Here is a 15,195-nt window from a genome sequence, read left to right on the forward strand (position 1 = left end):
GACATCTATGATATATATGGCTACGTTTGGCTAAAGTATATTAAATATTCTATAGACACTCTTTGAAGTCTTACCTATGAAAAAGCCAAAAACAAAGTTGGCTGAACATGTTGTGTTGTCAGAATCTTATCACTTTCAACAAGGGTTGTTGAAAATAGCTACTGCTATACATTCTGTAATTCAGTCAATTATTTTGCCGTGTGGGTTTCATAATTAAGCAACATTACGGTTTCAAACATGGTTTAACGTCTGCACTATATTCTGTCTCGGAGATCAGTAACAAATTAATCAGCAGTTTACAAAGACTGTTTTATATTCACATTCACTTCCCCACTAATATACTCAATTTGTCATGGCCCAAAATCTTCAGACATCAGAATGATGTTAGTCCATAAAAAGTTACTTTTGCATTACAATGAACACATTAACAACAGTATTTCATATTACTTGTATTTTATTTAGTTTACTGAAATCATTTAAAATTGTAAAGTAATATCCACACAACGTAAAGCAATGAAATCTCTTGATTCATCTCCACAGTACATATCTGGAGTCTCAGAGTTGTTCATAGCCTCGGCCACGGCGCTCTCGGACAAGCACATACGTCAAAACTGCTATGAGGCAAATGGCTACAGCCACAGCGCCCAGAATAATCGGGATCATCCGTTTGTTGTAATCCTCCCAGCACTCAACCTCTGAAATTAAGTCAGGATAAATCATTTTGTTCTTGGGTAAACAAGTTAATACAATAAAACAGATCACATTTTAATCATTTGTTTGTTTGTTTTAGTTAAAAGTAGCATCTCAATAGTCTACAGTCTGTCTACACCATGTGATATATATTTACCTTTTCCAAACTCTCCACTAACCAGGTCAAAGGCTTGAATCTGCAGTGGGACCAGTTTAACTCTGAAGTAGTCTGCCAATATCAGTTTTGTCTCAGAGTTGCATTGGAAGCTTAGGCCATTTTTTGCTTTGAAGAGCTTTTCATGATCCATAACTCCAACATAGGTTTTGTCTGTGGAATAAATTTGGAAAATGCTGCTAATCAGAATAGTGTTTATCATAAAGTGGTAATCAGAAAATGGCTAAAAGAAAAACACAAGTTCTCCTAAAACAACATTGATTAATCTTTACCTGAAAATGTACCTGAGTCACATTTCACCCCAAAATCAAAGGAAAGAACTGAGGCCAATTATGGCCTAAATTATTTATTTACAATGTAACATTTTCATGAAAATTAAGCACAATTTTTACCAAATTCTTATTACCGTAATGCGACAAATCTTGTTTCTGTAATTATTCACTCATGGTGTTGTTTACACAAACTAAAAAAGTAAAACTTTTTATTAGTTTTGGCCATTCATTTACACGACAAAGGTGTTTTGGGCGTCTAAAAACATCAATTGGCACATAGTGGGTTTTTTTTGTTTGTTTTTTTACAAACTGACATCGCCAACTACTGGCCTGGCATGAATAATAAAGCATTTTTAGTTGTTTTCACTGATCCTTGTGAACAGGGATCGTTTTGACTACGTTGTCGTCTATACGCAGAAAATTCAAAGGAAAAACGTTCCCGTTTTTAGTACATCATTGTCATGTAAACGTACTCTTATGTGTTATAAAGATAAATGGTGTATGTTTAATTTCACATTAAGTGCATGATTTATCGCTTAAAATTTCATATATTAACAGCCCTAATAAAAAGTTTTCTGTTTTTATTGGAAAACAGTGTCATGTAAATGGGTCCTTACAGTAAATCACAGGGTCATATTCTTCCTGATGTTTTCTATCAGTGTAATTTATACTTACTCTGGCAATTTTTACAAGTGGGAGCAGGTTGCAGAAGACCTCTGATAGTACTCACATAGGAGAGATCACCTTCCTGGAAGTGTGGTGAAATATTGAACAACGTTAATTTTAAATGCATATTTTACCTCAAGAGAAACATGTCATAAATGCATACAGATAATACTGTAGATACCTTGATGAAAGTGAACTGCAGATTTCCACCATCAAATTCCAATGAGAATAAGGTCTTCTGTTTTCCACAGAATCCCGTGGTCTTTGTTGAGCTGGGATTCATGTTGAAATAATATTTCTTCTGGAATACAAGTTAAGCAATATGATTACTGGAAGCTGTAAATCAAAATCCTACAAAATGAACAATATCAAAACCATTGGGATCTAAAGATCAAGAAACCAAAATTTGGCTTGACTGACTGGAATTCACATGCAGTCATGTTTTTGACATTGTACGTCTTGAGTTTTCTGAATGCATGGACATAATGAAAAATATATTGGTTGAAAATAGTGAAATTTGACCTACTGGCTATGCTAGAGAAGAGATTATGAGGAGTGACCCCAAAACTGGCAGTTTAGATTTTCATGTTGAACTTTCACATGAACAAACACTATATACCGCTGAATTAAATAAATGTAAGCAATGACCATTTTCAAGCTCTTAGTAAAAATTTTAAAATTAATATTAATTTTAAGTTGATTAATAATATCCCAAAATTCTGTTAATTCAAAAGGAATATCTCATGAAAAAGAAGTACACTTTAGCACACTTTTAAAATCAGTAATTATTACACAAATAACATACTTTAAAAGAATATACGGTAACACTTTACAGTAAGGTTCATTAGTTAACATTAGATAACTACATTAGTTAACATGAACTAATAATGAACTGCACATAAACAGCATTTATTAATCTTTGTTAATGTTAATTTCAACATTTACTAATACATTATTAAAATCTTGTTAACATTAGTTAATGCACTGTGAACTAACATGAGCAAACAATGAACAACTGCATTTTCATTAACTAACGTTAACGAAGATTAGTAAAACAGCAACAAATGTATTGCTCATGGTTAGTTCATGTTAGTTAATACATTATCTAATGTTTAACTAATGAACCTTATTGTAAAATGTTACCGAATATACTTGTGTGAACTGAAAGTAAAGTTAAAATGTATTATAGCTTAAATTTATATTAAATGCAATTGAAAGTTAAAAATCTTGTAATTTGTAATAATGTTGCAATTTAGTACATTTAATATATATTAACTTGTAAATAACATCTATTATATAATTTATAATATTGATTGAACACACTACAGTTAAAATTATAATCAGCTGTATAATATAATCAGTTATAATCCAGTACTTTATATTTGCTTAGTCAACAAATCAAATCAAGCGTAAAATAAAAAAATTAATTTAACATTGTTACAAAGTGAACTTTTTAGTGTACTTAAGTGTGTTCAGAAACATAGTCATGAAAGTGTGTCTTCTTAAGTACACTTAAGTGGCCTTTTATTTTATCAATATTATTTTTTAAAATGTATTTTTAAGTTTTTAAGTACAACAACAACAGTATTTCACAAAAGGAATACGTTTTTCATTTTATAGGCTTATTGGGCTAGAAGTTTCTCCCGACGTAAAACTGACAAGGTAAAAAATATATCAGACGGACTTGATTTGTTTTGTAATATTAGCGCTCAACCTCACAGTGTTACAATAATGGTACCATTAGCTTGTTGCTTTATCTACTTCCAAATGGTGCATATTCATAACTGAAGGTACAAAGGTGTACTCTAAAGGAAACTGTCCAGTGCAAAGCTTTTGCACCCAAAACATTTTTTGCACCTTTTTTTTCTGACAGTGCAGTAAGCCGTTGCCAATGTTGGTGGTAAACCAAGTGAGTTCTCACCCCTTGTTACATTATGCTGAGAAGTCAAATAAAAGTGCTGAGAAAATAACAAGCTTACTTTGTTCTCTGTCACCTCAAACTCCACTCCCAAAGTGCTCCGCGCACACACTTTTCCTTGGTTCTTGATGGTGTACGTGGACTGAAGTGGTAAAGTTTCTTTGGGCTGAAGGACAGGTCTCTTGGACAGATTAGTAATGGGAGCATCTTTACTGTTGATAGCACGAACTTCATCTTTGGAAGCTACTGAAGTTGAAAGGCCAAGAGGGTTTGAGGCTAGAGAACTTCCTGTGTGCACAAAGCAACGGGGGGATTGAAAAAGCACCACTTTGTGAAAAAGTGTTAACCAACATAGAGGCATCAGAAGCAGCTATGCTTTTAAATGAACTCTGTGTTGCTTTGTGCTGCTTTCTGAACAATTAGGCTACAACTTGCTTTCTAAAAGTTGAAGTTTCTCATTGTAAATCAGAAGTTTGTAGAATAATTTATTTCTGATTCAAATGAAAAGGCAAATCTACTCACCTAGCCAATGCAGAGAAGACAGCATAAGAAACAGAGTGATGGGGCAGCGTGTGCGAGTCATTCTGTGAAAGTGGTTCTTGGGTAGCAGAGCAGTTGCTGTTATGGAATCAGCCTTAAACTAATGCATGCGTGATTGTGAAGGAGGACCCTTATGCTTCGATGCTGTCAGCAATTGTCTGACATCAGGAAGCATTTTAGCCAAGCCCACAATTAGTAAACCAAGTAATGAAATGAGTAATAACTCTATATTGGTAGTAGTTTCATTTTAAAATGTAATTCTTAGGCAACCTATAGACAACTGTGATTGAAAAGTAGCACAGTTGCAGAGTTGGTCTGGACACTCCTGATGCCAGTTTTGGAGTCTGACCCATGTTACTCATGCTTTTTTTGTTGGAGCAAAATGCATTTAATGCATCAAAAGGTTCAATGTAACAGCAAGCACCACTCACATTTCATTAAGGCAGTTTTTCTTTCAATTACCAAAAACTTTTCATTCAAACAAGTTGAATATATGAGAGCACTTCAAATCTTCAACAGCATTGTCATCACAACTAACAACAACTTTATTAACTGTGTTCAAACATGTTTATCTGCAACTAATTGAAAAACCCAGACAAAATAAGAACATTTCTTAAACACAGCAAATTATGGAAAAAGGAGATACAACTGTTTTGTGTTTTTTGAATTTTCTAACGTGTGAACAATGAGCAGATCGTTGAGACACGTCTGTTCACACTTTGCTCTGTTCACTTTTTTTTTTACTTCCCTTCCCACTTTGGTTGGTTGCTCATTTTTGGCCTTTTTTGTGTTCAAGTTTCTTGTGTTTTTTATTTTAAACATTTTGTAAATGTTGAAAATGTGCAGGTGCAATCCATGTTGTAGTATGATTAGAAAAATGTACATTATCTTACCAATAATCACTAAAATAATGGATGGATGATGTAAAACTACTTTGTCAAGATTATTACTAAAAATATATATTACAAATGCAAATAATTTAAAAAATGACTTGAATACACCTTTATGATGGACAGGTTTTCAATTTCTGAATTAAAAGTTGTTGTTTTTTTGTGGTGCTTAAAGTAAAAAAAATATACTACAAACCCGATTCCAAAAAAGTTGGGACACTGTACAAATTGTGAATAAAAACAGAATGCAATGATGTGGAAGTTTCAAATTTCAATATTTTATTCAGAATACAACATAGATGACATATCAGATGTTTAAATTGAGAAAATGTATAATTTTAAGGGAAAAATAAGTTGATTTTAAATTTCATGGCATCCACACATCTCAAAAAAGTTGGGACAATGCCATGTTTACCACTGTGTGGCACCCCCTCTTCTTTTTATAACAGTCTGCAAATGTCTGTGGACTGAGGAGACAACTTGCTCAAGTTTAGGAATAGGAATGTTGCCCATTCTTGTCGAATACTAGTTGCTGTCTTAGGTCTTTGTTGTCGCATCTTCCTCTTTATGATGCGCCAAATGTTTTCTATGGGTGAAAGATCTGGACTGCAGGCTGGCCATGATGTTGTAATTGATGCATTATGTGGTTTGGCATTGTCATGTTGGAAAATGCAAGGTCTTCCCTGGAAGAGACGACGTCTGGATGGGAGCATAAGTTGTTCTAGAACTTGGATATACCTTTCAGCATTGATGGTGCCTTTCCAGATGTGTAAGCTGCCCATGTCACATGTACTCATGCAATACCATACCATCAGAGATGCAGGCTTCTGAACTGAGCGCTGATAACAACTTGGGTTGTCCTTGTCCTCTTTAGTCCGGATGACATGGTGTCCCAGTTTTCCAAAAAGAACTTCAAATTTTGATTCATCTGACCACAGAACAGTTTTCCACTTTGCCACAGTCCATTTTAAATGAGCCTTGGCCCAGAGAAAACGTCTGCGCTTCTGTATCATGTTTAGATATGGCTTCTTTTTTGACCTATAGAGTTTTAGCAGGCAACGGCGAATGGCACGGTGGATTGTGTTCACCGACAATGTTTTCTTGAGGTATTCCTGAGCCCATGTTGTGATTTCCATTATACACTGTAAAACCGAACAGTGAAATTAATTAAATTAAATGAGTTTGTTTCACTCAAATAATAATGAAAGTTCATTGTACTTAATAGGAAAAAGTTGCATGAACTCAAAATTTCATTGTTCTTAATATGATTGAGTTGAGCTGCAGCAGATTTCTAATTCCCAGCATGCTTTGCGTCAGACCATATAAATAACTGTTGAAATTAAGTGTTATTTTGTGTGTTTTTGCACAAGATTAACATATGGAGATATAAGTTAATGTTTAATGTTGTGTTATGATGGGATTCAGGGGGGTTCTGTTATGTTAGTTTTGTAGGGTTACCACTGTGGTGAAGAGTAGAGCCTGTGGTTAGGTTGAGGATGAGCTGCAAAACATTTAAGACCATATGTTGTTTGATTACATATATGCAAGTATGTAATGATGGTGTCTCTGATAGTTATAATAGCATGTGTTATTTGCTATGTAACATTTAACCAAGATCTGAATGTGATGTTTATGTAAATTAACTGTATGTGATTAACATTATGATGAGTTGGAAAAGGAATGCTTGTGACGGGATTGTTAGTTAGAGACACCTGTGCACCACACTGGCCTTGATCCGCTTCCATGGCTCTCAGCCCCAACCCACTTATCACAAAAATTTTAAGTTCTACCAACTTTAAAAAAAAAAAAATGAGTTAAAGGCCCGAAGATCAAGCGCATCCAGTATGGTTTTCCGGCCTTGACCCTTACGCACAGAGATTGTTCCAGATTCTCTGAATCTTAGGATAAGATTATGCACTGTAGATGATGATAACTTCAAACTCTTTGCAATTTTTCTCTGAGAAACTCCTTTCTGATATTGCTCCACTATTTTTCGCCGCAGCATTGGGGGAATTGGTGATCCTCTGCCCATCTTGACTTCTGAGAGACACTGCCACTCTGAGAGGCTCTTTTTATACCCAATCATGTTGCCAATTGACCTAATAAGTTGCAAATTGGTCCTCCAGCTGTTCCTTATACAAACAATGAACAACTGCATTTTCATTAATTAATGTTAACGAAGATTCGTAAATACAGTGACAAATGCATTGCTCATGGTTAGTTCATGTTAGTTAATACATTAACTAATGTTTAACTAATGAACCTTATTGTAAAGTGTTACCCATTAATCTTTGTTAAAGCTAAAAAAGTGACTTTCTCTTTGTTGTTGTTGTGGTTTACTCTTTGTTTGATTTGTCTCTTGTTGATTAACATTAATAATTGCTGTGTTATATGTTAGGCTGCTGTCATTTTAATAGTGAACACACGGATCCAATATACCGATACACATCTGATTTCTTTCTCAATTGTTAACGTTCACATAAGCCATAAGCGACTGTGTTTACGGGGATACTCGCCGAGATAGGTATTTTGACATTACGTGTATGTATCCATTCAAACACAAATAGACACAAAAGAGAACGAAATTCATTATTCGCGTGCTGTTTGCGAGAGTGCATGAGGTCTGCCGCTTTTAAAATTGCTTAAATGTTTAATCTGACAGCTCGTAAAACGTGAAAATGATAAACGTTCACTCGGGTAAACATTGCAATTAATCTAAGAATCGCATGTGTTTCGAACCGTGTGCCAGCTGGCCCGTACGGATCAACTACGGTCCCTGTACTTGACACTGCATGCTAAAACGATACATTGTGCAGCTCTACTGTACATTTCACACAATGACAATTATGGGAATTTTGCTTGGTATTCCTCACTGAGTGCTGATTTCTGCTTGGCTGCCATTTTAAGTGAAATGAGCAAAAGATGAACACTTTAAAATTAAATGTTAAATGTACAGAAACAACTTTATAGCAGACACTATGAGATATGTTTCTGTATTAATAAGCACATAACTAAAAAATATAACTATTCAAATATGACTGTGTAATGCATCACATACAAATCTGAGAACATCCTATTACTGTTTTTCACTGTAAATGATGGTCATACTTTTTTTTACATCGAAAAACATATTTTTTTATTAACATTATCTATTTAACATTATCTTATTAAATATAAGTATTTAATATTTATGGTAAGGTTAACAGTTTTTTTTTTTTTTTTAATGTAGCATTTTTACCTGGTTTTTAAAAATAAGCTCTTTAGAGAGTGAATTTGATGCAAGATCATTTCTTTAATTACATGAGAGGAAAACACACAGCACAGGTCAAAGGTAGAGGGGACAAAGTATTCCCTTAAATACACACAGCTGCTTTTGTCAATTTGCTTAACACAAATTTTTAACACTGGTATGCTGTGTGTTTGCCTCTGTTATGGACTTTTCTGTCATTCTTTTTAAAAAATATTTTGTATAACTCTCAATAATATGAACACTTGAGATAAATATGTAAAATTAATTAAAAAAGCTACATATAATCAGTAATCTCTTTGTAAGTAAACTGGACGACTTGCAAACAAACAACTTTCTTTTGGCTTGACAGCCAATGTTTGCATCCAGAGCACATGGATTGATTTTTTTTGGAACAGATTGTCCACCATAATGAAATGTTAAAAAGTCAAATTGTGCTCCATCATGTAAAGGTCTCTGTGAAGGTCTCTTATCATTGGTTTGGACTAGTGATTCAGAGAATTCTGCATGTTGTCGAGAGTGTCTCAAATGAGTAAACATTTGCATTACAGCTGGTGAATACCGTAGCACCATATTTGGACAGTTGGAGATAGAGACAGAATTGAGAGATATAACAGCGAGTAAATCATTACAGGGGTGGATAGAGTCCAGTGGGAAAGTTTCTGAACCCTTTCACTCCACCACTGTTGGGTTTCCAGAAGACCAGAGACGTTCATGACACAATGATGCAGGACAAGATCTTGACGGTTTTTGCTTTAGCTTGGCTTTACTGTGCCACGGGACATGGACAAACCAACACCAGAATTCCGTGTGACGATAAACGCGTGGAAGATGTTGTAAATGTAACTCTTTCCAAACATAACGAGAAATTAACTGAAGGTGCTCAACTGGCTCTCTATGAAGTCCTGGAGGCTACAAAGGTAGGATGTAGTTTTGCTCTTTGCACTGAACAATATTTTGCAGATCTAAGCAACTTCCTTTAGTACAATGCTGTCATTTTCACAGTCTCGGAATGAATCGGGGGACATTCTGTTTGTGCGCTTCACAAGCAGAGAGACAGATTGTCCTGCAGGAGGAGACAAGCTTTGGCATCAGTGCGACTACCTGCAGCAAGTGGATAAGGTAAGATCTAGGTTATTAACGTAATCATGTACATTCAATATAGAAAAATAAACCCTCACATTTAGAAACATAAAATATATCAGTTATACAGTTTGGGATGAATTGATTGCACAATGCCACTATTGACCAATCACAATCGTCTTGCCTGACAACAGCCTTTATCCATAGTCACATTATAGCATGGCTTCTTATTACTGAAATAACTGTCATTCTTGTCTTGGGGTAACATGTACATTTTGTGGCTCCTCAGGTACTCAGAATCTGTCAAGCAAAAGTCCTATTTACAGAAGCCGGTCAAGAGTTACTGTTGCATTACTGTTTAGGTATGTTGTATTATGGCTGCCAGCTGAATGTTATAATAATAACTCATGTTTCATCCCTTTTTTACTTTAGTGTTATACATCATATAGTCATTTTTCCATATTAAAAGGAATTAATAGCATTTTTCTGCCTTAAAAAACGCAAAACTCTGTAAACTCGAGGCTCCTATAAAATTTCCTGTGACAGAGAAGATTGGCTCGATTATATCCACAGATTAAGAAAAATACAGATAAATACTTCAAGGCTTTGAAGCCCTTTTTGTCAATTGACCCTTTGCCAGGAGTTTGATTGACAAGAGATCTAACCAATCATAATGCCGAATCCGCCATTTTGTCTGACAAAGCATTCAGATTAACCTCAGTGGACTTCAACTTGAAAAATGGTGTGTACTGATGTCTTTCCACTTTTGAAACATTTCTTCTCATGTTCATTCATGTTTATTTGATGCTATAAATTAACTAGTAGGAAGAGATGATCAGTTCACGAGCCACTTGAGCTGAGGCGCAACAGCGATCTGTCGCGACACATTAAAGAGCCACAAAACGCTTTTTAGTGTTCGAATTTCTTTAAAAAATTACACAATTTGAAAGCTGGGACTTTGTTTAATATCAGAAGTAACCTGCTCTGTCTTGTCTGTCGACATGTTGTCAGTGTCCTCTTTGCTCCGCGATGTATTTTTCACTACGTGTGGCGTGACAGCACCACGGCTTGTCGGACCAAGCAACAGTAAATAAGGGGGGCGGGTCTTTGCGAAGGGTCAATTCCGATGTCAGTGTTGTTATTGTGCTTTGCCTTTCTAGGGCTTGAGATGAAGACTAGTCATGTCAGAGAATTCAAAATCCTCAATATCACCACTTAATAACTTGAATTAATAAGAATTATAAAACTACCTTATCCGGATACATACAGCACAAACGCATTAAGCAGTATGTATTATATAGCAAATATACCAAAAGATGTATTATGTAGCAAAAAATTGTCACAAAACTGCATTTTCGCCTGGTGATATATTAAAAGTTATGTAGTACAACCTACTTAAGCTGCATACATACAGAATACTTTCCTTAAGCAATACATAGTAAAAATCTCAGCTGTGTAATTTTTTATATACTTGGAAAATGTGAACCGTTTTATTTGCCAGCTCTTTATATCGAGTGTGTAAGTGTGATAGTATATAAGTGTGTCCCTCTTTGTCCGCGTAGATACAGTCAGTGTAGTGTTGGGCGATAAATACTATTTAGTACTGTAGCAAATATCAACTTCTTTGTATATATCATTGCAAAATGTGAACTATATTATCGCCCAGCTTTAATCTGCTATACATGACTATGCCACGTACACACTGCAGCTAAATTCAGTTGTCAGTTCAGTTCAGTTCATTTATAGACATATGAGTGACTATGGCAACACAGAAAGAGCTAAGAATAAACGCTCTGTGTGAAACAGGCTGTACAAACATTAACAAAACAGGACGCCTCCGTCAACTGTGTTAGTGTGTTTAGTTAAACTGCTGAAAATAAGGAGTGTTTTGTCACTGTATACTTTGGTCACAATAATGGATAACAGACATGAGAGACGCCAGAACATCGCTATGGTTTCCAAGCCTTCAATAATCACATTTTCGAGAGCGAGACGTGTTCCGTTCACACATGTAACAATAATTTACGGGATTCACTCCCACCCTTAAATGCGGTTGTCACTCCTGAAACTTACAGTGTGTACGTGGTATATAAGGCATGAAGTTATTAAGATGCTATAAATATTAACATCATGATTTGCTGTGAAAGTGCTATATAGATAAATTTGACTTGACTGTTCAGTTTATCACATAAGGTTGTACATGTTGGGATCACATGATCTGCTGTCCTCTTGCAACATAGCAGCAGTGACCGTCACTTTTTCAACAGCTTTGGTCCTGGAATTATTTTCCCCATTCCTGTTCTCTATCCACCTTAATTTTCAAGCATAAATAATCCTGTGAATGTGTGAGACATCCGATTCATTAGCCGCTATGGGTAAATAACTAGAAGAATGATAAAATGGCATACACTTATATATAAAAAAGGCGATACAAAAACCAGTGTAGCCTATTTATGATTACGATAATAAAATAATATAGTAACAATTACCAGTTTGCGACATCAAACAGCATAAATGACGTTTTTTTACAGATGAATTAATAAAAAGCACACCATCCAGCTCTGACTACGTCACAACATCTGATTCAAAGCAAGAAAGTAAATTGGATAAAAAAAAAAAGCCATAGCCTACTATGAAACTATGTGTTGACTTTACATAAAACATTTCAACATTTACAAACTTTATATCAGTAGCTTGAAAATGAAATTTCTATTTCAATGGTAACACACAGGCTTCTCTGATTTGTGGATCTGTATTTTTCACCATGAATTAAACAATATTTTTAAAATTAAGTTGCAATCTCTCTGGATGGTGTAGTACATTAATGCTCTCTTTCCTATATTTCTCTGACAGCTGAGCCGTCTATTTCCTCTAAAGTTGCCCCTTGTCTGGGTTGCCCTGAAAAGATTGATATATACCAAGAAGAACTGAGAGAACCGCTCATTCATTCTCTGAAAAAAGCCAACAGCCTGGTCAATCACGAGCATTTCTTCATCTTTAGGGACTTGAAATCAGCAACAAAACAGGTAAATTTTTTATTTCCTTGATTCTGTAGCTCAGCTGGTAGAAAAGAAAAAAAAAAATTGGGTTCTGTATAGAACCCTGGGGTTCTTGACTATTTTTTTTTTTTTTTTTTTTCAACCCTTTTCATTAGCCTAAATGATTGCATAATACTTTTATGTATAACAGTTTGTTTGTTTTTTCCTGAGTGATAATGTTTAAGAGCTTTATATAATATAATGTTTATTCATACATTTGTCAAAAAACAAAACAAAAGTTAAAACAAAATTATTAATTAAAACTAAATCCATAAAATGATCCTGTAATGATGGGTCAACAGCGTGAGGATCTATTTGCAGCGTCTTTATTATGAAAACACAGTACAGTACAAACAGGGGCAAGACAGTAGCGCAAACAGGGACAGGGCAAGGATTCAGGGTCTTACTACAGGCAGAGGTCGTGGCAGGCGGCAGGCAAACACAGTCCAGGAATCAGGCAAGGGTCAAGGCTGACGGCAAAGGTTCACGAAGGCAAGGCAGTCCAAACGGTAACAGAATAACAACGCTCAGAAATGATCACCAAGGCAAATCAAGACTTCGCGGTGTATGTTTGCGTGTGTGCGTCTTAAATAGTGTGATGCAGTGCAGGTGTGTGTGCAATCAGTCCCAGGAATGAGGGCTTATGGGTAATGTAGTCCAGATGGGAGCAGCTCAAAACTCAGGTGACGGGAGGAAGAGCCGTATTCGTGACAGATCCCATGATGGGAACCCCTAAAAGGTTCTATATATGAAGTGCCAGACAGAACCCTTTGAGGTTCTATATGGAACTTTCTAACTTAAAAGCTTTTCTTCTAAGAGTATAGCAACACAAAGTACCAATGTGGGGCTTTAGATAGAGCTATCTGCCAAATGTATAAAAGATGAACAAAAAATCACCTCATTTAATCCTTTGAACTATTTTATTGTCAAATTGGGCTGCGGTATTAATGCTGTTACTCTCTATGTATAGGTGGTCGCTGGATTCAGGTATAAATTGCAATTTGAGATTGAGAAGAGCAACTGCACCAGGCCAGAGTTCAAAGCCGTTACTGAGGAGTGTCACCCAGTGCAGGAGAACACCGTAAGATTAAAACCACTTTTTGTATTTTTGTGGAAACCGTGATATGATAAGATTCTTCGATTTTTATTTATTTGAAATAGGGTAGTGTACATTTATATTTATTAATTTAGTCACAATGATGGCACAATACACTTTAGTAACACTTATAGATGTTCTTTGTCTGACGGAATGTTGAAAATTTTTATATTCATAAATGTATGTTATTACGAACTGCTCAAAAAAAAATTATGTAAAAAATATGTGAAAATGTAGTCAATTCAAATATAGCTATTGAAGCTTGTTTTCACCACTGAATATAAAATAAATAAAAAAGATAATTACGACTTTTCATCAATTACAATTCTAACTTTTTTCTTGCAATTGTGAGTTTGTATCACACAATTTTGACTTTTTTTTTCAGAATTGAGTAATTAAAAACTCCCAATTGCAAGAAATTGTCGGAATTGTGTTCTGCCATTTTTCTTCTCAATATTGGGATTTATAATTTGCAATTGTGAGTTTATATCTCACAGTTCTAAGATCTGTGAGATGTAAACTCACAATCACAAGAAAAAGTCATAATTGTGAGATAAAAAGTCGCCATTACCTGTTGTATTTTTCTTATTCTGTGGTTTTATAGTTATGTATAGAAACATATTTAAAGAAAGTACACTTGTAATGTGTACTTGTAGCCTCACACATAAAGTTGTTGTTTAGGAGGTTTTGCAGTGTAACTCCACTGTGGATGTGGCTCCTTGGAGACATGAGGTGCCAGAAGCATATGTTGAATGTCAGACACATGTCATTACGGTGAGCCACCCATCAATTATTTTACATATAAATTATTTCTATTCAATTATACAGTTCATTTTCACAGCATAAATTGTTGCGATCGATGTTCAATGAACCCGTTTATGCCCAACTTTTCAGACATCCCCAAGATTTAAGCGGCCACCAGGCTGGTCTCCTCTTAGGAAGGTACCGATTAATACACTGAAAACTACTCCCAAAGCCAAAGAATCCTCAGAGGAATCCAAGGAGAGCATTAGTGCGACCCAACCCACACCACTGAACTGTCCTACCAAACCCTGGAAAGAGTTCAAGCCCATCCTTGACAGCATTGCTGCTCCAAATGCTACAGTGTCTACGCCGCCAAACCAAACCACAAAAGACACTGCTCTCAGCGATCTGGATTTAATCTGAGCAGCCCCTGTTTGTTTGTCTCTATGCACTCTGTGGTTAAATGATTATCTAAAATAAAAAGAATTAAACAAAATACAACTAATGTGTTTATGGAGTTTTGAATAAAGTGTAGTTCATTTATTTGTGGATTACAATAATTCACAGTTGTCTCATTTCACAATAAAGAGGAATATTCAGATATGCTATTTAATGAATTATTGGAATTTTATTGCATGTCTACACAACATAGGCCTAACTATCATGAACTGCTCCGAGACACGAATGTTGACGATTCAAATGCAGTATTTATTAGAAGGATAATCCAAAACCAGGCACAGGTCTTACACAAGCAAACAGTCCAAACAATGATCAAGCCCAAGGAGCAGGAAAAAACAAATCCAGGGGAACAAGCAGAGAATCCAAAAAACCAAGAG

The 15,195-nt window shown here is 35.3% G+C and overlaps 2 protein-coding genes across 2 annotated transcripts; one reads left to right on the forward strand and one right to left on the reverse strand.

Moving 5' to 3' along the window:
* Positions 1-476: 476 nt before the first annotated feature.
* lamp3 (lysosomal associated membrane protein 3) lies at positions 477-4,361 on the reverse strand. The gene is made up of 6 exons (XM_067398508.1): positions 4,244-4,361; positions 3,783-4,009; positions 1,985-2,104; positions 1,813-1,885; positions 848-1,018; positions 477-695 (listed from the first exon to the last, which is right to left on the reverse strand). Exons 1-6 carry the CDS (start codon positions 4,302-4,304, stop codon positions 556-558), a joined length of 792 nt encoding a protein of 263 aa, XP_067254609.1. The 5' UTR covers positions 4,305-4,361; the 3' UTR covers positions 477-555.
* Positions 4,362-9,051: 4,690 nt separating this feature from the next.
* kng1 (kininogen 1) lies at positions 9,052-14,959 on the forward strand. The gene is made up of 7 exons (XM_067398509.1): positions 9,052-9,318; positions 9,404-9,520; positions 9,771-9,843; positions 12,335-12,507; positions 13,490-13,600; positions 14,297-14,389; positions 14,510-14,959. The coding sequence occupies exons 1-7, from the start codon at positions 9,121-9,123 to the stop codon at positions 14,780-14,782; spliced, it is 1,038 nt and encodes a 345-aa protein (XP_067254610.1). The 5' UTR covers positions 9,052-9,120; the 3' UTR covers positions 14,783-14,959.
* Positions 14,960-15,195: the final 236 nt, after the last annotated feature.

The sequence above is a fragment of the Chanodichthys erythropterus genome, chromosome 10, assembly GCF_024489055.1.
Source record: "Chanodichthys erythropterus isolate Z2021 chromosome 10, ASM2448905v1, whole genome shotgun sequence".
NCBI lineage: Eukaryota > Metazoa > Chordata > Actinopteri > Cypriniformes > Xenocyprididae > Chanodichthys > Chanodichthys erythropterus.

Excerpts from the sequence above, each read along its gene's own strand:
- lamp3 (XM_067398508.1), bottom strand. The coding sequence starts at position 4,304 with ATGACTCGCACACGCTGCCCCATCACTCTGTTTCTTATGCTGTCTTCT. Across the intron at positions 1,019-1,812 it reads CACTTGTAAAAATTGCCAGA|ACAAAACCTATGTTGGAGTT; the intron begins GTAAGTATAAAT and ends TTTATTCCACAG. Across the intron at positions 696-847 it reads TAGTGGAGAGTTTGGAAAAG|AGGTTGAGTGCTGGGAGGAT; the intron begins GTAAATATATAT and ends ACTTAATTTCAG.
- kng1 (XM_067398509.1), top strand. The coding sequence starts at position 9,121 with ATGATGCAGGACAAGATCTTGACGGTTTTTGCTTTAGCTTGGCTTTAC. Across the intron at positions 12,508-13,489 it reads TGAAATCAGCAACAAAACAG|GTGGTCGCTGGATTCAGGTA; the intron begins GTAAATTTTTTA and ends CTCTATGTATAG. Across the intron at positions 13,601-14,296 it reads ACCCAGTGCAGGAGAACACC|GAGGTTTTGCAGTGTAACTC; the intron begins GTAAGATTAAAA and ends GTTGTTGTTTAG.